This window comes from Notamacropus eugenii, chromosome 4 (assembly GCF_028372415.1).
Source record: "Notamacropus eugenii isolate mMacEug1 chromosome 4, mMacEug1.pri_v2, whole genome shotgun sequence".
Taxonomy (NCBI): Eukaryota; Metazoa; Chordata; class Mammalia; order Diprotodontia; family Macropodidae; genus Notamacropus; species Notamacropus eugenii.
The window spans coordinates 159,474,815-159,499,130 of NC_092875.1; the positions used below are offsets into that span (position 1 = coordinate 159,474,815).

The following is a 24,316-nucleotide window of genomic DNA, read 5'->3' on the forward strand; positions in this document are numbered from 1 at the left end:
GTTTCAACTTTTAAACATTTTTACAGTGGTTCATTGACAGTGGTATATTAAAAATGTGAATGATTATGTACTCATTGTAATATTTCAGAAGCAGTCCTTTATTAAAAATCAAATCACAAAACCAACCACAGTTTCTATAAAGTCTTTATTTTTATGTGTTGTGAATAGTTGGTTTTTTGGCATTCCAAAGGCAATAAATTTCACAATTAGTAAAATATGCTTGTCTGAATCAGTGAAATAATATGAAGATTACAAATGTTTTCCCAGAAGGAAATCCTGGAAGTGAAAGTGACAGACACACCAAAATTCTATGATTCAAATGTCTCCAACCTGATACTTCTGGGTACAAGAATCACTAATTAATAATAAGAATAAATTTTATTTAGAAATCCTAATGTGATTCAAGACTTTCTTTACTTTTAGGCTTATGCCTACCCCTTATGGGGAATAGTAGGTTCTCTAAATTCAGGATCAGGTATTGTAATAATTACTATTTGAGATTCACAAAGACTGCCCCATTTTTTTCACCCTTTAACAATCTTATCTCCTTCATATTTCATGGCATACATAAAAACACAACCAATTTCCTTAGCCTTCTATTTCTTTTGCTTATTATGTCCTTTGACTATTAAGGTGTTAAGTAGGTAGATCTGACTTGACAAATAAGTAAAACAACTGCATTTAAGTACTTTATGGAATGTTATTAATTTGTCAGAATGATTCTGAAGGAATTTTAACTGACAGTTTTTTTAATGAAGGCATGGAAACTTATCTATATACAAAACCAAGAGAAAGTGACAGAGTTCTTTTGGCAGTTGTCATTTGTGATACGACATCTGAAAGACAGCTTTCAAGATGATTATTTACATACCAAAACCTTGGGTAAAAGAATGAAACTAATGATGTATTATAAATTTTATTTTAGCTACTTAATTTTGGGGCTACAGAAATTCAATCACATTCCATTCTGAGGATAATTCCTCAAAAGCCATTTGCTTTTTAAAACTTTAGGTTCTCTGAAATATTTATTAATAGTTTGCATGTATATATGTATATATGTGTATGCATAGTTTCTTGTTGACTAGTTTTAATATTTTAACGACGATCTAAATCTGTTTTGAGGATTTTGAGGGAAACTTAAAAAGCACATGTAGAATTAATTTTCTTCCTCTGTAACTTCTAATTCATCATCATCTTCATCATCATCTTGTTGATCTTTTCTTATCCGACTGGTGGGAATCTGCTAAAAATGAAGTTTAACATAAATCATTTATTTTTTATCTGAATACTGACTAATAATCTTTATTTTCAGGATCCTTGAACTTTAAAAGGGGTGTAGCTCTACAATAAAGTCATGTTTTGTGATGAAAAGGACTATGATACTTAAGCTATGAAGCCTGAAAAAATAAGATGAAGTTATAACAGAGGACTCTGCAATGGCCTCTAGGGCAAAGCATTAGTTTTGCCTTGATCAGGAGAATACATGAAACAATTTATAAAGATAAATACATTCTAAAAGGATGATTTAATTCCTGTTTTGTTCTAATGAAATATTCTCATAGAATCCAATACATTTAAAAATTACAGTTAAAGTTTTTAAGCTGTTTATTTAGCTTTTTTCTAATCCTGTAATTTATTACTAAAGACTTGAAAACACCATTTTCATATGCTACCAGAAGCAAACAAAACATCAGATATTCACATGTAAAAGTTTACTGTTTTCAAAAAGTCTCTAAGTAGTACTGAACTTCTCTGAAAAATTAATCTTATAGCAGTCAAAAGTCAAGTATTGGGATAAATATTTTAAAAAAGTACATCAGCATACCATTAATGATAACCTAATAATAAGCACAGAGATTAAAAATAATGGAGGTGAATACTGACTTCAAAATCACTATCAAAGACCATCTTATTTTGTGCTTGTTTAGGTTATCATGTAATTAATACTAAATGTTCAAGCCTTTTGTGGTATTTTTAATATAAACTTAATAACCATCAGCAAATACAAACCTCCTAATTCACAAAGAGAAAAGCTATCAAGAAGTCCCATCTTTCATCACTTAATTTTTTTTTTTACCCAAAATACAAATTAACAAGGTTAATTGTAATAATAAACTTTATGTTCTTTTCCACTTAAAAGCATTTATATTTTGGGGTGGGACTTATCATTTTATTAGTATGGTTAACTCCCACTTCTCTACAAAGACAGTTCAGCATATAAATTACCATTAACCTTTATTGCCTTCTAAATGCTCTTACTCTGTATATATCTTATTTGTATATTGGCTCCTCTATTAACATTGGTAGCTACTTGCAAGCAGGGAATATACTTTGCTTTCCTTTATAGCTGCACCAACTGGCACGCAGGAACTTAAGAAATGTTTGCTGACTTGACTTACCATTTTAGGGAGTTGTCTGGAGTTCTCAAGAGTATTAAGAGGTTAAGTATCCACTGCCCATAAGACAGGACTTTATCCCAATTCTTCCTGTCTTCGAGGCTGTCCCTTTATTTGCTATGTCACAGTGGCTCTCAAAGCAGTTTTTTAGAAGTATTTAATGTTTATTAATGTATAAGACTTTATTCTAGAACAGAGAGCTCAAAGTGGCCCCCATCTGAACAGCAAGCCATGTATCTTCCAGGTCTCCTACCTGGAGACCCAAATTTTAACAAACATTCATGTCTATCATGTGCTAGGCAATGTGCTTTGATGAAGACACAAAAGAGAATAATTATCTCAACTGGGGAGTGAAACTGCAGAGGTACTTCAAAGTCTACTTCAAATTTTGGGGATGATTAACGCATGTCATATCAATTTGTTTTCCGCTGTATTAAATCTCTCTTTAGAAGCTCTAATTTGCCCTAGACCCAATTTTCCTTGGCCCAGGAGTTACTAACTTATGGGTTTGAGGTTTTTTTTTGGAATTTGGTAATTTTCAGTATAATTGGTTTTCTTTGTAATCCTATGCATTTTATTTTGCATTAAAAATTTTACATGTATGTGCACATACACATAACATACAAAACATTTTATAATGTGTAGTTATTTTATATGTAAAATTTTATCTTAAAAACTTCATTCTGAAAAGGAATCCATAAGCTTCATCAGACTGCCTAAGTCCATGACACAAAAAAGTTAAGAACCACTGTTAGAATCCATTTCACTGGAAGTTGTAATAGTTCTTTTCACTTCTATTATCAAACATCTCTATATCCTCAAACTTTTTAATAAACATTGTTTCTACTTCTTTAAATGAAATCTGGCTTTCTCATACACTTTGCAATACCCAAGTGGGACTCACTTAACCTAGTCAGAAAAAAGAGTGGGAATACTCTTTGCTCCCTAATGTAATTTCAGACCATAATTTTGTTTTAAATTTGAAAAACTATTAATGCTTAAAAAAACCAAATCAATATACTGCTGGCAATATCTTGACAATATATTGTTTCTTGCACCTGCAAATCCACCATACCTTTGAGTACAGAAGTATGCTTTTTTATTATTATTCCTCTGAAGTCAAACTTGGTCTGATGTTTTTCAGGGTTGTTTTTTTTCCTTTATGTTTTTGTATACATCGAATAAAAAATTGGCTCAAGTTATTTAGCTATGAATCTGCTCATAAAGTTATTCACAAACTTCTGAATTCTTCATGGCCATCATTTTTTATGGTACACTAATATTCCATTACATTCATATATCAGTATTAGTAGTATGATAAACCATTGATGAACTGATGAATATCCACTTTGTTTTTATTTTTTTTGCAACTATAAAAGTGCTACTATACTCTAAATTTTAAAAATAGGGTCTTTTCATCAAAATCTAGTCTTTTTCAAGCACATGCCTTAATAACTTGAAATCTTTTGAGAGTATGCAATTTATGTTTACTATGCGCCCCATTTCCGTAGCTGTCATCTACTGACTTCCAGGTGACTCAACTTTCTTAGTGATTTTGGTTGGATGGCTCATGGCCATCCTCATTCCTTGTCATCATCCTGGGAGGTTTCACTAGAGCTGTGAATGACTTATCTAAAAACCTAATCTCAATTTCAATGAACACTTTTTCCATCTCACTCAAATCAAGGTTCAGGATCTCTTGTACTGTCTCTAACAGCTTTGTAATTATATTTTCTTCACAAGCACTTAATCCCTCCAATCTTTCCCTCTTAATTTTTAATCTTCTAGCCTGCTTTTCTGTTTTCTCACCCCCTTTTCAAAGTCTTCCACTTCACCTGCCTATATATCTAGCTTGGTCTGCCACTAAACAATTTTACCAATAAAACTGTTAAACTGCATCCAACTAAGCCAAAAACAGGAGAGACCAATTGCAAGTTCTGTATATTTCTGTCTCTGGTAACCCTAATGCCCCTCTTTTTCACTTACTCTGCTTCAGGGCTGTTGATTATTAGAGGAGAAAAATCACAAAATTAAGGTGACTGTCAATTACAAATTTGTTGGTAATCTCAAACTGGGCCCTAAATTTTTACTTCACCCTTCATGACTCCCTATCTACTAAGTGTCTGTTCTAAATCTTCCTTATCCACAAAAATGCAACCACCAAGAAGTAAAAATAGCCTCAACTGGAAAGACTGGTCATCTGATGCCTCCCCATTTCTGACTCCTGTTTTCCTCTAACTCAGCATTTTCATCTCACCTCATCACAGAAGAGGTATCTTTACTCCTTAAAGCAAATCACTCCCTTGATCCTATTCATTACTACCTCCTGCTCCAGAATCTTCCTCTTGTAGTGATGTCCTTTTCTCTCACTTGTCTCCATCATCTACTCCACTGGCCTCTTCCTATACGCATATAATCCTTCCCTCTTCCCCCAACCCTAAAACAACCTTTTCTTTAGGTTTATATTTTGCTATTGTCCTAGTTCTCTCCTTCCCTTCACTACTAAACTTGTCAAAAATGCTTCCTTTGCTCAATACTTCCTTACTAGTCACTGTCTTCTTATAATCAGGCTTCTACTACCCATTCTACTGAAACTCCTCTCAGAGGTAACTAATCATCTTTCCTGTTACCCAAACTCAAAGACCTTTTCCCATTCCTCAGTCCTTGACTGGGGTTATTATTTACTAAATCGACAATTTTTTCACACTGAATATTTAAATTAGATGTTCCATAGATATCTCAAACTCAACATGTCCAAGACAGAACTCAAAATCTTTTCCCCAATGCCCTGCCCTTTTAACAAACTTTCCTTATTTCTGTTAACGGAACCATGTCCTTCCACAGTCTCGTAGATTCATAACCTAGATGTCATTCTCAACTTGTATTTCCTCCCAGCACATGTCCAATCAGTTGCCAAATCTTGCTATTTCTACCTCTAAAACATCTGCCTCCACCTTAGTTCAGGCTTTCATCAGATCCTGCCTAGACTAACTAATGACATTCTAAGTAATATCTCTGCTTCAGGCCTATCCCACTCTACCAGTCAGTTGCCAAAGTGATTTTCCTTAGACGTAGCCTGACCATTTGCCCTCTCCTACTCAGACTCTAGTGGCTCTCTATTCTCTCTAGGATAAACTAAAAATAGTCTTTTGAAGCCCTGGCCTTAACCTATCTTTCTGGCCTTATACATTCGTCTCCTTCCCACACAGTTGGTCCAGTCTTACTTGTATTTCTCAAAGACAAAACTCAACTTTCCATCTCCTGGCACCTTTACACTTCTCCATGTCTGGAATGTACTCTTCCTGTCTTTGCCTCAACAGAATCCCTCACTTGCTTCAAGGCTCAACTCAAGCACTGTCTTCTACATAAAACCTTTCCTGATCTTCTATTGTTGGGTAGTTCTCTTTCCTAACTTACCTTACATTCATTTTGTATTCTGTGTAGACTTTTTGGTACATTTTTGTTTTTTGTCTTTGTGTCCCTAGCACATTTCTTGACACACATTAGGTGCTGAGCTTAATTAAATGCTTGTTGATCTTTCCTCTCTTGGTTTTAGAGATACCATACTCTTGTTTCTCTCTTTCTAAAAGATCTTTCTCTGACTCCTTTGCTGATTATCCTCTTCCTAGTTCCTTAATGGGAGTGTTCTACAAGGGCCTGTCCTGGGACCTCTTATCCTCTCTCTGTAGACTCAAATAATCTCATTTACTCCCTGTTTTAGAAATCCCTATGAAGATGACTCCCAAATTTTATGAATTCCAGACATACAAGATTGCAAATTTAAGTTGATAGGGATTTAAAATGTCACTTGGTATTAACTCCTCTGACCCCCATTTTATGGATGAGAAAATAAGGACTGGAAGGCAAAGTGGCTTGCCCAAAGTCGTAATAGTAATAAATGTCAGAGCTAAGATTTGAATGCAAGTCCTTTGATTCCAAATTCAGCACTCTTTTCACTGTACCATTCTACATCTAGAACTGTCTCAAGGAAGACTATTTGGATGTCCACCATCACCTCAAACTCATTATATGCCAAACTGATATTCTTTCTGCATGCTTCTCCATTGTTTCTGTATAGCACCACTCACTATTTATCCAATCTTCCACAGTCAAAACTTTGGCACTATTTTTTCCTATTCTACATCTAATCACTTAGCAAGTCTTGCTGAAACACCACTTAGTTTCATGTTGTTGACATTTTTATTTCTACTACTTCTCCCTTAATATTAGCCTCATCAAGTTGGTCCTATAACTATCATTTATACTCTTGCTAGAGTATGTCTTGTCCTTTCAAAGGTATGGTTATTTAGAAATTTTTGGTGGCTTTAACCTCTCATGTAAAGTTCAAAGTCCTTTACTCAACACTTGAATCTCTCCTTAATCTAGTACCAACCTACAATTTCATCCTTATATTACTACTCTCAGTGTAAGGTTTTTTCACATTGGTTTATCCATGCCTAAAATATGACAAGTCCTGCCCCTTGTCACTGCTTACCCTATTCTGTATGTCTAGAAATTCCTCCCACTAGCCTCTTTAATGGCTGAATTTCAAACTATTTTTCAAAGCCCAATTCAAATGCCCATCTCTTTTATGATGCCATCTTTAACCACAGGAACCATTACCAATAGATGACAACCTTCCTCCTTTGACTTTCTGTACCACTTCTCAGTATTACACTTTTATTTCATGTTGTATACCACAGTTATCTATATTCATATCCTGCTACCAGATTCCAACAGGGCAGGAAATGTTATCTAACCGTTGCAATGTTTGTTGAATGAATTAAAAAATGCAGGATGTACAAGGAGCTTAAATCTAGCTGGGGAGCCACACAAAATTAATAATACAAAGCATTTAGAGTGTCCACATCAATGTGATATAGGAAAATGTGCTAAAGGAATTGAGTTGAAATAAAGTAGTAAAAAAAACTTGCTGGCTAAGACTAATTTTATAATTTTGTTCAGTTATTTTTAAATGTACTTTTCAAAGTTTTGACACTCAAATAGGCTAGAGTCTCCCTTCAGGTTTTCTGAGTATGGTAGGAGGAGGAATAAAGGCCAAGGGAATAACTAATTGTTCTATAGATTAATGTTCCTGTATCTGGTGGCTTGTTATCAAACTTTTCCTATGTAGGGGAAAGGTCCAGTTACAGCATATCAGTTCTAGTTGGGTACCTAATCCAATTCTGTATGTGTCCAGTATTATCTATGTGGTATACTACATGGATATATCAATATTAGCACATGCAAAGGAGAATTCACAATTCTACAACCAACCAGAATTTGAATAGTGAAATATCAGCTCCTGTAATGACATTTTAATCTAGTTGTATTTTTTCAGTGAAGAAACGGAGGTTCTGAGAGGTTAAATGATTTCTTCAAGGTCATGCAGGTCATTTAACAGATACACTTTAAATAAAGGATTAAGAATCAAATTTATGATAATAATGTTAGTATTTTAAGACTTGTAAAATCCTTAAAATATTATCTCATTCCATTTTAATATCTAAAATTTTTACTGATTCTTTGGTTTTAGCTTACCTGTCCTGTTCCAGATACACACTTGGCAGATATAGATCTCTGAAGAGGGGATTTGGAGTTTGCTCGAACAATATCTAAACGTGTTGAATAGTCAGGTGGATAAAGAGAGCTCCGAAAAATCTATTACAATGATAAAAAAAAATTATACATGGAGGGGAAAGGTTCTCCTTAGTTAAGAATATAATATATTACTTTAGATAGAGGCATGGATGATGTGTTTTTAAAAAAATCTATCAATGCATTAGATTCAGATTTCATTTTGAAAAGATTAAGGTTGAAGGTAATGCTTGAAGATTAGAATTATAAATGGTATAAACATTTGTTAATTCAATTAATGTTCATTGAGCACTTGCTATGTTCAAGAAATAAACTAAGCCTCATTAGGGGATACAAGTTTGAACAACATGGAACTGTTATAGCATGGACTTATCCAACAAATAATTAAATTTTATACTTCAAAGTCATCCTTTTAAGCCTGAAAGATTTAAGACACTAAAAAGGAATTGCTTTAAGAAGCAGAAAAGTATCTGATAAACTCATTAATCTGAAAGCAAGCCAGCTGAAAATAAAAGAAAGGTTTCTTTATGGTAACTACTCCCCAACAGTCAATTAAGGGAGGTTTGTGGTATCTGAAGGTACATTCTAAGCACTGAATGGTTGGTGGCACAGGGACAACCGTGCTTTTGCTAATTTCAGCAAATGACATTGTGGAAATATTGTAGGAACTTCCTAACTTTTGGCATAAAACCTATTCTAGCTGAGAAAATGAAGAAATAATTAATGGAGAGCTATGATTCAAAATTACAAATACATTAATCCTCTAAAGGCTTACTGAAAACTAAGCTCCCTCATAATTAAAACATTTACAGGAATTTTAACTTAGAAGCTATAGAGACTAGCTTAAAAAAACAATGCCCTACCCCCCCAACCCAACTTTGTAATAGTCATACACAAATAATCAGACATGCACCTTTGTATAAATTTATTCTAGCCTCCTCTTGATTTTACTTTCTGTTCAGTTAAGGGAAACTCAAAGTCTGTCTTCTTGGATCCACTCGTGAATAAATAAATAAATATCCAGTGATTATTATATCACTGGATATAAAACATTTTAGTGCTATCCTCAAAATTCCGTCAGGTTTTCAGAGGTGTTTATCTCCCCCTCCCTCAAACTGTACTTGCAATCCTGTAAATTTAATAAATCTAGATAACTTTCAGTGTGGATGCTTTCTCTATGAATGCACATCAGCAAATGTTCTGCAATTAGTCTTATTAATATAAGAGTTTTACATGGGTCACTGAGAGGATAAATTTGCCGATATGTCAGAGGTAAGAGCTGGACCTTGGTGCTGTTTCTCAACACCATGTTAAGGTCCTCTTAGCAAAAAATTTTAAGCACAAGTATAACCCACCAAAAAGTCTGGCTACAAGATAAAATGGAACTCAACATTTAAAGCCAAAGCAGTTCTATGAGAAATTCTTTAAAAAAGCAAACAATTCATTTTATTATTGAGGATAATGGTTATATATTGAAAGTCTAGTATATCTGAAATAGGCACAGTATGGATAAAAGGATACACATATCTTTGGAGAAACAAGATTTTTTCTTTGCCAAAATCATCTAGGTAAACTGTTAGTTCTGCTTTGTTTGTTGATGGCTTGGTTTCAGTGGAAATTTAACTGCTATGTACTGTTAAGTAAGCAGTGTTTGTAAATATTCAAAAGGGAAACCTGTAAAACAAGTGTAATTTTTGCAGTCCTTCAAAAATGGAATACAGCATGGTGCAGTGGAAAGGGTGTTGGATATGGACTCAGAGGATGTGTGTTCAAATCTTAACTCAGTCATTGGATTTTCAGCAAGTTGCTATACCTCTTAGTACGTTGGTTTTCTCATCTGTAAAATGAGTGCTAGATAAACTCCTAAGTCCCCTCCAGCTCAATTTGTGATCAATAATTCCACTGATGTAATTTCTAGCATGGAGTTACTCCTTCCTTACTTTAGTAGAATGGCAAATTACCACACTGCTGGGCAGCCATCTTTTTGTAATTAATCCCTCTGAATTTACCTAGGGTAGTACTGACAGGAAAGGCATTTCTATCACTGGACCTATGAGAACTCACTTCCATGCCAAAATGACGAATGGAAGTTGAGAATTTTTACTTTTACTTTTCTATAAAACAATACTGTCTTATTTATAAGTTACATTTAGTAATTAATTACTGTAAAATTTATGTTTCATTTAGTAATTAATAATAACTGCTAAAACTCAACCATTTACAATTTGAAAAACAAAAGTGGTAAGGTACTGATCCTTTTTTTACTCTATAACACACAGATGTACACAGCTAGATTCATTGGTAGAGTTCAAGTCTCTTGGATTGCATGGAAAATTGAATGTTAATATTATTTTTCAGAGCCTGTGTTTGAACTACACAGTCTTTATAGTTTATTAATTTTAGATGGCTTCTCCCATCAGATTGAAACCTTACTGTCAGAAGTTTTGTTCATCTCTGCATCTCCCTTAGTACCTAGCCTAGTGCTTCAAATGATTTTACAATTATCAATTACTAAATGAAGCTTATGAATAAAGTAGTACTGTTTTATAGGAAAGTAAAAGTGAAAATCGTCTACTCCCATTCCTCATTTTAGCACGGAAGTGAGTTCTCACAGGTACAGTTTGAGGCACTAGGCTTAGGTGCTAAGGGAGATGCAGAGATGAACAAAACATCTGACACTAATGACACTAATTCAATCTGGTGGGAGAAACCATCTAAAATTAATAAACTATAAGGAGTGTGTAGTCCCTAATTTAAGAATGCAAAAAAGAAGAGCTGTGGGGTAGCAATGTTGTGATATGCAAATGACTATCACCTCCACCATGTTCTTGTTTAAAACGCTATAATCATGAAAATTTACACAGAATACCTTCAGATTAATGAGAGAAATGGGCTTTTGCGATTAATAAATACTCTTACCTCTATATCTTCTTCTTCATCAATCTTCTGTATATTTTGGTAGGCTGCAGTATAGACTTCTAAAGCTTTTCCATGAAATAGCATTTCAATTGTTATAAATTCTGAAAATATATTCTAAAAAGAGGAGCGGAATTTTATTCAATCATGTTAATCGACAATAATTATGTTTGTTTTCAAACATTCTGTCAACACGTTGGGGAACTTTTAAATTAGTATGGGAACTGTTTTATTTCCTCCAGTTGCCATTCATTTTCTCTTTTGGTTTTAGTCCACCTACACCTGACAAAATGTTTTTAGCTGGCAATGAGAACACAAGTCAAATAAGACATACCACACTAATCTATGTACTCTGTTCTATCCCATATTTGTACAGCAGGGATTGTTTTATTCCTTGCATTTATCTCTAGCACTGAGGACAGTGACTGACACATAATAGTAGGCATTCAACAAATAATTGCTGATTGTGTAACCTTAGGCAAGTCATATGACCTCTTACCTCATCTAGAATAATTGGATAATAATGTCTGTAGTACCTGCCTCCCAAGGCAGCCGTGAAGTTCAAATGAGACAATCTAAATTCCTAAGTAAAGCCCTTCACAATTTAACCTTAAGCTTAACTTTTCAAGCTTACTGACCATCACTCTCCTTCATATAATTCAAACTGTCCTACCTGCTATTCCTGGAACTCAGTATTTTATCTGTTGCCTCTCACTGCCATTGTACAGACTGTACCTCATGCTTGGAATAGCACCTAAGTAGCTAGGTGGTATAGTGAATAAAAGCACTAGGCTGGAGTCAGGACAAACTGAATTCAAATCAGGTTCAAACATTTATTAGTTGTGTGACCTTGGACAAATCACTTAAAATCTGTCTGTCTCAGTTTTCTCAACTGTAAAATGGGGATAATAATAGTATTTACCACCCAGGGTTGTTGTCGGGAAGAAATGAGACAATATTTGCAAAGCACCTGGCATGGTTCCTGGCACACAGTAGGCATTTAATAATGCTTATTTCCTTCGCTTCCCCTCCCTGGAATGTACTCTTCTTCATCTCTGCATCTTAAGACTCTTTAGCTTCCTTCTTTAAGGCACAGGTCATGCATTATCTTCTATAACAGACCTTTCCTGATTTCCCTAGTTGTTAGTGCCCTCTTCCACCTCAGTTTATCCCATATACATTTAAATTTTTACATGCTATATTCCCCAGTAGGATGGGGATCAATAAAGGACATAATATACAATAATATATAATCATTAAGGATAGGATTTGTCTTTTTATCTCCAGAGCTTGGCACTGTGCTTAGTAAATGTTTGCTGGATTGAGTTAAAGAAGCTACAAAGCTTAGATGAAATACAGTTCCTATCCCTAAGGAGCTTACAATCTGGTAGAAGGATTTGAAACATATACAGATAAATATGATGCAAAATACTGCATAGGTACATAAATGAGGTGGAAAAAAAAAGTGTTACATGAGGGTCTAGGGAGGGGAAAATTCATTGTTGGCATGGGTGATCAAGAGGATGGAAGATGAGTTGGGATTTAAATAAATGTTTCTGATAGAAAATGAGTAGTCTTGTTGGCAGGATAGAGCACGCAAATGGGAGCAGTGTAAGCTCAGAAGTCAGGAAGGCCAGATTATGAAGGGTCATGAGCGACTATCAAGTAAAGAAGTTTGAACTTGGTAGGCAATTAAGTACCATTTAAGGTTTTTGAGCACAGCAGTGATGTGACCAGATCTGTGCATGAAGGCAATGTGTTCAGTAAAATGGGGTTCATTGAGCTTGAAAAACATTGCTTTTTCTTTCGAGGAAATTTTCATTTTTGCATCAAAGCAGACTTTAATTAATAGGATGAAAATATAAATAGGATAGGAGAGACTATATATGTCCAGGGATAATGCACAATTATGATGAGGTAGTATTCTCCAGATGTAAAATCTGGAAATCTTCTAGATTTCAAAGTGATAGTTTACTGACTTATTGGATGAGGAAGGAAGTTGGAAGAATTTTTAAATAAGGAAACAATTTTACTACTTTGATGGGCTATAGCTAATAAGCAGTTCTGAGATAGTACACAGCACTCTATTTTGGGGACTGTGGAGTTCACATTTGATTTTTTTCTTCTTTATCCCGGGCTGTCTGAGTTTCAACATTTAATAATTATCTTAAGGTTCATTTTACCTTGTTAGCTGCAGAGAGCTAAAAAGATAGAGGGAAAACCTTTGGTCTGGCCTATTTTAGCAGAGAATTTAATGCTTACCTGGAATTGGGATTCTCTAATCATTTATTGATGAAGAATTTATTTTGGTTTATTTGAAGTCTTTTGATCTACAGTTTGTATTATATTTAACATAAAGATTTCACTCATTAAAAACCCAACATTACATATTCTCTCCCAGGTTGTTAAAGTTTGTTGTATAATTTATAAAAATGTCAGGCAGTCCTTCAGATAAACATTGCACATTGTTAACTTTTTATGCTTGAAAATATAAGGTGTGGGTTAATACAACTTACCTGTCACCCAATATTTACTTTGATACTTTCATACATTAGAAAAACTGCTTATTCTAAATAGTTGCAAGAGCCAAAAAATACTCTATGGAGAGCAATTTTATGACATTATCAAGACAGACAGTTTCTCAATAACATCATATGTTGTTATATATTGACATGAATACTGACTGTAGTAATTTGAAATCCTGCTGTCTTATCCGCAAATATTGAATAGTAAGCAATAATCTAAGACAACTGTCCTTGTATAGTTTTTTACCTAACTATGAACCAATTAATGACCTCAGGCAGTGCATATTTGCACTGAATAGTTCCACAAATGAGTACTTATAGCTATGAATTTCAGATGCATGTCTTTGTTTTAAAGATATGCCTTATCAGGATTAAATACACTCCCCCCTCCCTTTTTTTTTTTTTTTTTTGCAATCTACCAATATCAACAGTGAAACTGCTGACTGGCTCTAATACTTCAGTGCCTAAGTTCAAAATCTAGCTACAGCAGGCTCCCCTACCCACACCAACCAAGCCTTTTCCATTCATTATCACCTAGCAAGTCAAATGGCAGTCAGAAACAAAACCCAGGAGTCCTGTTATTGAATCAAAGAATCCTACCTTTCCAGTATTAGCACACCTTGACCCCTTCCCTTAATGCATTATATAATCCAGTGACACTGACCTCTTTGCTGTTCCTCATTTATGACACTCTATGCCCAAATTCTCTTCCTCTTCATCTTTGTTCTCTGGATTCCCTAGCATCCTTCAAGTCTCAGCTAAAAGCCCACCTGCTAGTGCCTTCCCTTTGTGATTATCTTTAATCTCTGTATGTATATCTTATTTGTACATAGTTGTTTGCATGTTGTGTTCTCCATCAGACTGTGAGTTCCTATGTGGCAGGGACTGTCTTTTGCCTTTTTTTGTATCCCTAGTGCTTAATGCCATGTCTGGAACATAGGCATTTAATAAATGCTTTCTGACTTGACTTAGGAGTTGGAAAGGGCTTTAGTGATCATCTAGTTTGAACTCTATCCATTCATTGCTTCAGACTTTCTTAAAACATCACTGACAAATGGCTGGCCTGCCCCTATTTGGATACATGTAATGACAAGTACTCATTACATCAAAAGAAAGCCTACTCCATTTTTAGATGACTGGTGGTTTTAAAATCTATCCTTCTAATAAGCTGAAATTTGCCTCCCTGTAACTATTATTCCTTGATCCAAGTTTTGCCCTCACAATAGAACGTTTATTTCATCTTCCATAAGACAACTCTTCATATAGTTGAAGACAGCTATTATGTATCTTTCTCCTCTCTCTTCCCAACCCACAATAAATTCCCTCCAGTCAAAGTAGGTCCTTTAAGCAATATTCAAATAACATGATTTTGAACCCCTTCACTATCCTGACTGTCCTCTTTTGGATATTCTCTAGCTTATTGTCGCTGTTCCTCACCAAGTGTGACCTCCAAAACCAAACACAACAATCTAGATATAGCCTAAAGAGTATGATTCTCCTAGTTCTGAACACTATGCTTCTATTAACACATCCAAAGATTGGAACATATTAGGGCAGAGTGGCTTACCTCACAAGTTGCCTCTTCCTCAAACTTTTCTGTGGCCCCAGTGAGAGGCTTATTTTCCCATGCTCACCACAAGGGAACAGACAGAACTCCTAAGGACCAGGGTGAAGATGTCAGATAGAGTGGAAATAACTAACATGTCAGAACACTTTTTGCCTTAGGAAGCCAACAAGTCCCACCCATCTGGGTCTTTGTCTCTCATACCCTTCCTTTAATGCCTCAAGCACCTGTTCCTACTAATGTAGCTGTTCTCACCTCTTCCTAAACAAGTGTCTCCTAATACTCCCTTAAACATGGCAATGTTACTTATCCCTCCTCGCCCCAAATTTAGGTGACTCTAATACCCTGTCTCCAGTTTCTGGAATGGGCAGTTTCTTGGAGCACTTAGCATATCCTCATGTGTAGCCTGGGGAAATCCACAGGAAGAACCTATATAGTTAGTCTTGGAGATCACTTTAAAAGTCTCAAATGACAGACTGGAGACCCCCGACCTTGGACAGTGTCGTGTTTAATTAAAAATTTAAACATAATTTTAACATTTTATAGTTTAACATATGAAACTGGTCACTCGTATACATCTAAATTTTATATAAACTTCTGTCTTTCTGTGTACAGTTAAACACACGCCCCAAAATGTAAACATTTTTCTGTTGCATAAAATAACTTATAAGGCATGGAGGCAAAGGAGGATGATCCAAGAGGATGTCTCTAAGATAGAATAAAAAGAAGGAACCTATTTTCAAATTCTATTGTATTAAATGATAAAATGCTCAGCAACACTGCACACTTTAAGACTAAAAACATACTTATATGAAGCAGGATATACAACTAAGTAGAGCAAAAGTATTTTTAAAAATAGAATACAGCACAGTTTTATTCTTAGAATAAAAAACATACCTTTTCCTTGGGATGTCACTTGCGTGTACAATTAAAATTTAGAAATAAAATAGTTTTAGTTGATTTTAAATTTTAAAAGTGTCAAGGAACACTGTGGGTTTATACTTCTGGCTCTACATTTTGAGTATGTGTGGAAATAATGTTAATTATTCATTTAATTGAGCATTTCCACATGAGTATAAGTTAACTCTCTTAAGGTTATACAAATGTTATTATTACGCATTATATATAATGCATATATAATGAGTTAATTTTGAGTAATTAGTATTTTCACATGCAAAAACTAGTCTCATTTTTATGGTCATACTTCATATATACTTTGATACTGTTTAATCAATGGATCATGTAAAATGTAATCTGTAGTTGTAAAAAACATCATCTAGAGACCTGCTTAGTTACACTTAAGCTGTTAAACGTTGGAAGTGATCTATATTGCCAACATTTGCAAAGACATGCAAACTCAAGTCATTTTATTCATCATGAGGTACAAAGTTTTGGCTTGTCCTGTGTGCATGGTGGGGAACTCATTACATTTTGACAGTTACTGATTAAATCATTGCATTAAAACTTTAATACATTTCTTTAAAACATCATAGAATCAACGAATCTGAATCTAATAATCTTTTCATAAAGGGCTTAGACAGAAATGTTTTCTATTCATTTCTCAAGCTTAAGGAGAAAAACAGTGGCTACATCACTAGTTATGTATAGTGGCCAGTAGGACAACTCTTCCTAAATGAATAATATATTTTCCTAAATATAAGGAATCTGTAAAGGATCTCCAAAATGAGATCTCTTTGAAAGTTGTAAAAAATGTATACTGTAAAATAATTTCATAAAGTTACCATATTAAAATTATTTCTTTCAAGTCACCAAATAAAGATGTTTAGGGTATTTTTATTACTAATGTTCTCTTAAACTTTGTCATTTTGATTAGTCGTTTTGTTTCCAATTCTTCTTAAAAATTATGATCACATAAAAGGTAGTAACAGGTTACCTTTAGGTTGTGCAAAACACAGATTTTAAGGAAAAAAGTGAAACCCTATGTTCAGACCAGTCCATAACCATGATCATCTTTTTCCTTTGTAAGGAGAGTCTTACCAAAAAAAAAAATTCACAGGGATATGATTAATTTGCCTTAGAAAATCCAAGTAAGGACATTTTTATACCTTGGCTGCTCTTATTTTAAGCTATAATAGGATTCTGCACAAGTAAGAGAACTATCCATAGCACCAATATGAAGAGGTAAAGGAAATAATGTATCTAAATGGGAAATTCAAGATGTTGCCTCCTGAAGTCTCTAGTGTAGGACTAAGATTAAACTACTCAAGAGAATGGATCATTCAACTCTTAAATATATTTATAGATGGAGATTTTTTTCCTTCCTTGATAGCCAGTCTCTTTAAATTATTTCACAAGTTGGTAACCTTATCTTACCTAAATTTCAAGTTAAAATTTGAGCCTATTTCTTCTTCTTGGAGAGGGAAAATCCCTTCAAATATTAGTTTTTCAAATATCTTAAAACCATCATGAAATTTTACTTCAGTACTTTTTTAACCTAATTCTCTATAATCACTTGAAATCTTTACAGGAGGCATTCTGCCTTCCCTTTTTCCCAAGGAAGTCCCTGAAAAATATACAGATCTACTAATACTATAATCTTATAATCTAGCAGAAAACAATTTTGTTCAGCTTTTTAAAAATAAAACGTATCTTGATACAATGAATGATCTTTGATTTCATCCAGGTATCCTTTCAAAGACAGCTCCCAGCTTCTCTCTATTTCTCAAGTTGAAATGGTTGAAAAGACTCATTACCTAGTGGTCATCTTCTGGTGATGAGTCTCTGAGAATTTAGCTAGACCAGTCCTTGGATCACAGACAAATAGTCCCTAGTGGTCTGTACTTAGGACTGTAGGACTATTGATTCAGAGATGGAAGGGACTCCAAAAAATATTTCAGTTTACTATATGACTTGCCAGAGGGTTTGTAAAGGTTCTGTAGGCACACAGTCTTTTCAAATCTAGAGCTATTTCTATGCCACAGTTACACAATGGATTAAAGTCTTCTGTGGAAGCTACAGAAAGCTAAATTTATCAAATCTGAATTACAGCTGAGTGAAAAAAAATAATAGTATTTCTCTACCCTCAATATCACCAGAATGTATAAATTAACTTTAATATAATGTAGACAGGTGGAAGACTGCCAAGGTTTTACAGTAACAGTGATTCCCAAAATTTCATTTGCCTGAAGCCTTTAGATCATCCTGGCTATATTCTCAATGGAGATAGGAAAGTAGAGTTCTAACAATAAAATTCCTCAGTGGAACAAGGTCCCTACCTCTCAACTGGGAATCTCTGCACATTCTAGACAGGGGGCTCTTGTAACAGCAACCATCCTAAAAAATCTGTTAGGCTAGGACTAAAACCAATCAATTGATAGGTTCCTAATCCACTGATTAGGTGAACTCTAATTTAAGAAGTAACAAAATAACAATCATGCAAATTATAGTCTAAGGTACTATTTTTTCTTTTAAAGGAAGGGAACTTATTCTCTGGGCTTTCTAGCCATCTGATATTTAAACAAATATGTAGTGTCCCAAAAGTCTTAGTGCAGTTTTAGTCTTTAATAATTTAATAAGTATAAATGCTACGAACTTAAAAAAATCTGGCACATTAAATTAGAAAAATATTGATTCTCGAAATAACATGTTCAAAATAATCATCCTTTTACGTTACCAATCTTGTTGATTTTTGAACTTTGTAAAAACTTTGTAGCTACTGCTACTCTGTAACTGAAAGGACTGCATTTGTAATCCTAACTCTAAAATTACCCATGAATGAGATTTTGATGCATATGTAACACAACTCCACACAAAAAAAAGTCTAATGGAGATAGATCAGGTGACTGAGGTGGCCAAGCAAGAGATCCTCCTCTACCAATCTATCAGTCTGAAAAAATGGCATCCAGAAGCTTTTCTCCATGGCAAGGGATAATAATAGGTTGCCCTACCCTGTTAAAATTAAAACTAAACATTTAGAATTCAAAATTCACAAAGCCAAATAAGTTTAAAAGAAATTTAAATTAACTTTCAAACTCTTTTGGTAATTTTGTAGCATTTATGTCTCAGGCTTGAAACTGCACTAAGATTTATAAGTTTGAAAACTACTTTTTCTCGTATGTTCAAATGACATTTAATTATTTCTAATAATGGAGGTGGGAAAGAGAAAGGAATTATGTACATGGAGTTGAAAGAAAAAATAGTATTGCAAGTGATATACTACTTGTCAGTATTTGGTTCATACAGACAAGGCAAAATCTTAAAAGCAAGAGTTTTGAAACTATAACTAGGAAAACTGATTAAAAATACAACTGGCTTATCTTTTAGCCAGAAAACTAGAAGTTATAACAAGGAGCAAGTTTACTAAAAATGCATAACTGTATTCAGCTGGGATGTAAAATAATGATGTTCATAGGTCCTCTATTGGAGGAGCAAGCAGACTTTAATATTTGTATTTAAAACTCCTCAGTACCATCTTTTAATTAGTGCTCCTTCTTACAACAACAAAAAACTTAACCAATGATCAGTTACCAGCCAAAGAGAGGAAGCTGCTAAACTTAGTTCATGTTAGGCAACTAGACTCCCAGTCCTTAGTTCAGCTGTGTCCCCAGTTTTGTCCTTCAAGTAAAAGCTGATTAATTTATGATAATCTTCCTCCCTGTTCTCTGCTCCTGGTCTAATAGCAGAAGCCAACCCCTATAAAATTATTTTGTCTTGCCTTTCTCTTGGGTCCACCATTGTTGAGAGGTATCTTTGGAGAGCTACATAGGAGTTGGGTTGGCTTTATAGGGGTCTCTGAATAATTTGCAAAACAGATTATTCAACAACAGATAAACAGCTTCCTTCCAAATTGCTAATTTACAGTACTTAAAGCATTCAGGCAAGCATGACACATCAATTTATTTCAGTTAGTCTACTTTATGGGATAGACTCTCCTTAATCTTGTGTCTCAGGACCCTCCCAACCCTCCCTATGTCTCTATCTCTCCTACCTATTCCAACAAGAGAAGGGAGGAAGAAGACAAAGAAAGATAGGGTACATAAAGAAAATATAATGGGGGGGAGGGGAGAGAAGGGAAGGGAAAAGAGGGAGAGAAAAGGAAGAGAAGAAGGAAAGAGAATGAAACAGAGGGAGGAAGAAGTGTTTGGCTATAATACAATGAGACTAATTTTCCTGTGTGGTAATATTTCCAAAATAGAAACACCCCAAATGTTTTGAGCAACAGCATTTTCATTTGAATAAGCATCTGGCCCCAAAAGGGCTGTTGTAAAGGACAATAATAACTTAAATTTATATACATAATTTTTATATTACATATTATAGTTATGTATTACATATTTTTTTATAAGCTTCATTACCATACTCATATTTTATTCAATTCTTTAAGATGATAAAAAGGGGGAGAGGGATGGTGTACTAGAGACCACTGTAATTTGCCATTATAAGACAAAGTACAGGACTTGCAGCTGAGATGAAAAGGCTCCATTTTGTTGATCCAGAATCAATTTGGGCTAGTAGTGGGACCACCTCTTAAGTATAAATCTTTCTTCTGATAAGGTAACATCATAATGGGAGATTAAAATATTAAAAGTTCAGTGCAAAATCAAGTTGTATTTAAAACTCCTCAGCATCATCTTTTAATTGGTATTCCTTTCATTTTAAAGGCAAATATATTTTTAGAAAATATCAGATTTGGTTAAGTATTAATGCTAATCAATCAACACAAGATCTTACTATGTACCAGGCATTAAATGCCAACTCAAGAAAGAAAATGACTGTGTTTGTTATAAAGAAACTTACAATGAGAAAAGGAAGAAAAGTCATTTCTGGATCAGTTTCTCAAAAGACCATATATGACTGTATGACTCCTTCCAAATTTTCTCAAAAGTGCTTGTGAAAATCTCTCCAGAGAGGCAATTCTAAATTCTATGCTCTTTTGAACTGTTATACTCTATTAGATATACTATATATAGTAAGTATGAAGGCTTATTAGAGCTAAGTATAGTATAACATCATAATACATACAATTTTATGTCCAGTTTAATTGAGATAGCTATACTTGAAAAAGATCAATTATAAAAAGACAATTTGGAGTTGATTTGTGGTTAGTTCTATAAAAAACTGACCATCAAGATCTTTGTCTGTAACATAACCCTGTATTATAAATTTCTATGGAAAAGCAGATTACATATACTGGTTTAACTCACAGTTCCTTTTCCAGGAATAAATAAATTCACAGAATTATGACTGTGTAGCTTAACATCCCTAGAAAACAACAATAAGACTTCTGAAAAAAGCATCTTTTGAACCTTAACAATCACAGGGTCACAGAAAGTTTGGAAGAGACCTTAAGCCCTCTCATCCAACCCCTTCATTTTACAAATGAGTAAACTAACGCACAAAGAAATGAACTCATTTACAAAGGTAGCAATTAGCACTGAGATAGTAAGGGGCAAAACCAGGAATAGCATCCAAGACAGCTGACCCCAAACCTGCCTTCTTCCCACTACACAGTGTTGCCTTGCCAGCATGTTTTTTTTACCTTTATGTCTTTTATTTTTTGCTTTTCAAAATTGTCAATTGTTTCCTCCAGGTGCCGACTTGTTCTGGTAGCATCCATTGTAGCTCTCTGTAATTCAGTTTCTGCCTACAAAAATATCAACAAAAGACATAAAACTAAAGAATCTCAGAATTGATTTTCTAAGCCTACCAGGAAAGATATGCTGGGATAATAATACACTGCCATTGCAGAATTTATTTTTAATTATTGAGCTGTAGGTAAAACAAATCTAAATACCAATGCCATCCTCAAGTCAGGACCATGGCATAAATATTCCACAGCATGGGCACCACTCATCCCCCATCCTTACCTTGGAAAATGAATATGCATCCTATGGGATTCAGTAAAAATGAAATCATTGAGTGACAAATGGCTGGGACCCCCCCACCGCAGAATCCCAGAGCTGGAGGGGGCTTCAGAAGCCACTTAGTCCAACTCATCTCTGAACAAAATGTTCTACAAGATTCCAACAAGATGTCTGCTAGCCTTAGCTTGATAGTCTTGAGCTTTCTAAGGCAGCTCAAAAAGAACTTTAGGATATTTTTTTGTAAAGTTCTAAATGTTAAAAAAGCTTTCTTTGTATCAAGACTAAATCTGACTTTTTGCATCTTCTTCCAATTGCTTTTAATTCTTTCCTTTGGGTCTAAGCAGAACAAATCTAATCCCTCTTCCATTTGACTGTGTGTTTCACATAGCTGAGAACATCTCTGATGTCCTCGTCTTTTCCAAGCTAAATGTCTCCAGTTATAGCATGATCTTGAAGCACTTCACCATCCCAAATGTCTTCTTTTAAATGCTCTGCAGCTTGTCAGCATGGGGCCCAGAAATGAACAAAGTACTCTACAAGGATGCTGAGGAGAGAATCATCCTGAGGCAGCCTGCTTTTCTTAACGCAGCCTCAGACTGCATTAACTCTTTCGGCCACCATTATCACATTACTGGCTCATGCTGAATTTGTAGCTCACGAAAACCCTTAGGACTTTTTCCAGACAAACTGTCATCCAGTCATCCCTCTCTTGGCTTTTGTGAAATCTGATTTTTTTTTTTTAATATAAGTTTAAGACTTTACATTTATCTTCATGAAGTTTTGTCTTACTAGATTGGGCTCAATGTTTTATCCTGGCATGACAAGATTTTGGGGGATCCTGACTGTCATCTAGCTATGATCATACTATTGTTATCTTTAAATCATTAATAAAAATGTTAAATAGAACAAGGCCAAAGACCCCTGAAAAACAATTTCAAGATAATACCGAAGCATTAGTGATTACTTGTTTAGTGTCAGCATTCAACTTGTTCTGATTCTACCTGAAATGATAATATAGTCTGCCTGTTTCTACCTTTTTTCACAAGAATAGCATGAGAGATTTTACCAACTATTTTTCTAAAATCCAAGAAAACAGAATTGTAATATATCTCTCTCAAGCAGCCTAGCAATATAAAAAATTAAAAATAAAAAAGGAAAGGTTTAGACAAGTATACTTTGCTGTTTATGATAACTACTTTCTTCTAATGCTCGCTAACCATTCCTTCAGAATTTTTAGAGGTCTGTTTTGGTGTTTTTCCTGGAATCAAAGTCAAGCTCACTGCACTACAGTTCAGAAACTCCACACCTGTGTTTTTGAAAATCCAGCATTTCCCTGAGCTCTCCTGTGATGGCAGCTCTATTATCATATCTGCCATATCACATTCTTTCAACACAACGGGATGTAGTTCATCTAACCTGGTGACTCAAATCTGTAAAAAGCAATGAAGTGTTCTTTCCCAATGCTCCCCCCACCCCTTTATCTTGGCGAGTTATTACATAGTTCTATAGCAATTTCTGTTCATTTCTGGACAGCACTGAGATCATTCTTGTTGGCTGAGGGAAAAGAAGCAAGAATTTAACAACTTTCTTTATGTCATACATTAATATTGTCCCATCTCTCTCAGCAATAGCCCTATCTCTGCTTTGATCTTCCACTTTTCCCCAATGTGGCTTAAAAAAACAACACCTTTTGTCCTTGCCAGTCCCAGTTCATTTTGTACTTTCATACTCCTGAATTATTCTTACAGGATTCTGACATACTATTTTATCCATCTTGTGTTGCCTGCCCTTGCTTCCATATTCCACATGTCATTTAAATAAATTTTACTTATTTAACACCAAAAAGGAGACCATTTCTTTAGCAAAGTGGAAAAGAATGTATATAAAAGTGACCCTCTATCATATACAGCTTGATTTTAAAAATATACACACAGAAAACAAATTCAGTGTTACTTTCAAAGTTGTTCTACTTATCAGAGTTTCTCCCTTAATTTCCTTTTGTTCCCTTATATGCATTTTAAAAGATACTTCAGTAATGTTCTTTTCTCATTTTTTTGGCAGCTCTATCAATAGCTTTCCCTTTTCCTTCTCCCTTAGTCCCCATAAAGAGGAAAAACACAATCCTTATAGCAAATGCGCATAGTCAAGCAAAAACATGGCTCATTTTGCACCTTGGCTCCATTATTCATCAGGAAGTAAGGTAGCATGCTTCATCACTGGTCCTGTGGAATCATGGTTGGCTTTTACATTAATCAGTGTTCTCATGTCTTTCAAAGTTGCTTTTAAAAAAGGCATTACTGACTTGTACAAATGGTTTCTATTTACCTCACTCTTCAATAGTTCATGTTGCCCAGGATTCTCAAAATGTGGAGGATCCACTGAGGGAAACTTATTCTGTACCCAGTTCTTACCAACAAGAAAAAACCAGTTGCTGGAAGTGAAAATGGGTCTCTTGAGAGGGTGTTGGTGGGAACAGAAATGTCTTTCTTATAA

The 24,316-nt window shown here is 34.6% G+C and overlaps 1 protein-coding gene across 4 annotated transcripts in view; it reads right to left on the bottom strand.

Annotated features, from left to right (window-relative positions):
• Nucleotides 1-131: 131 nt before the first annotated feature.
• The window catches only part of CIBAR1 (CBY1 interacting BAR domain containing 1), a 37,058-nt gene continuing 12,873 nt past the window's right edge, over nt 132-24,316 (bottom strand). For 2 of the 4 annotated variants that reach the window (XM_072603560.1, XM_072603562.1), the window contains 4 exons: nt 21,499-21,603; nt 10,914-11,027; nt 7,938-8,057; nt 132-1,240 (listed from right to left, as the gene is read on the bottom strand). In XM_072603560.1, coding sequence (XP_072459661.1) covers nt 1,157-1,240; nt 7,938-8,057; nt 10,914-11,027; nt 21,499-21,603 — 423 coding nt within the window. In that variant the 3' untranslated portion in view covers nt 132-1,156. Of the gene's footprint in view, nt 1,244-7,937; nt 8,058-10,913; nt 11,028-21,498; nt 21,604-24,316 lie in introns of all 4 variants that reach the window. The other 2 variants (XM_072603559.1, XM_072603561.1) reach the window with 1 other exon arrangement.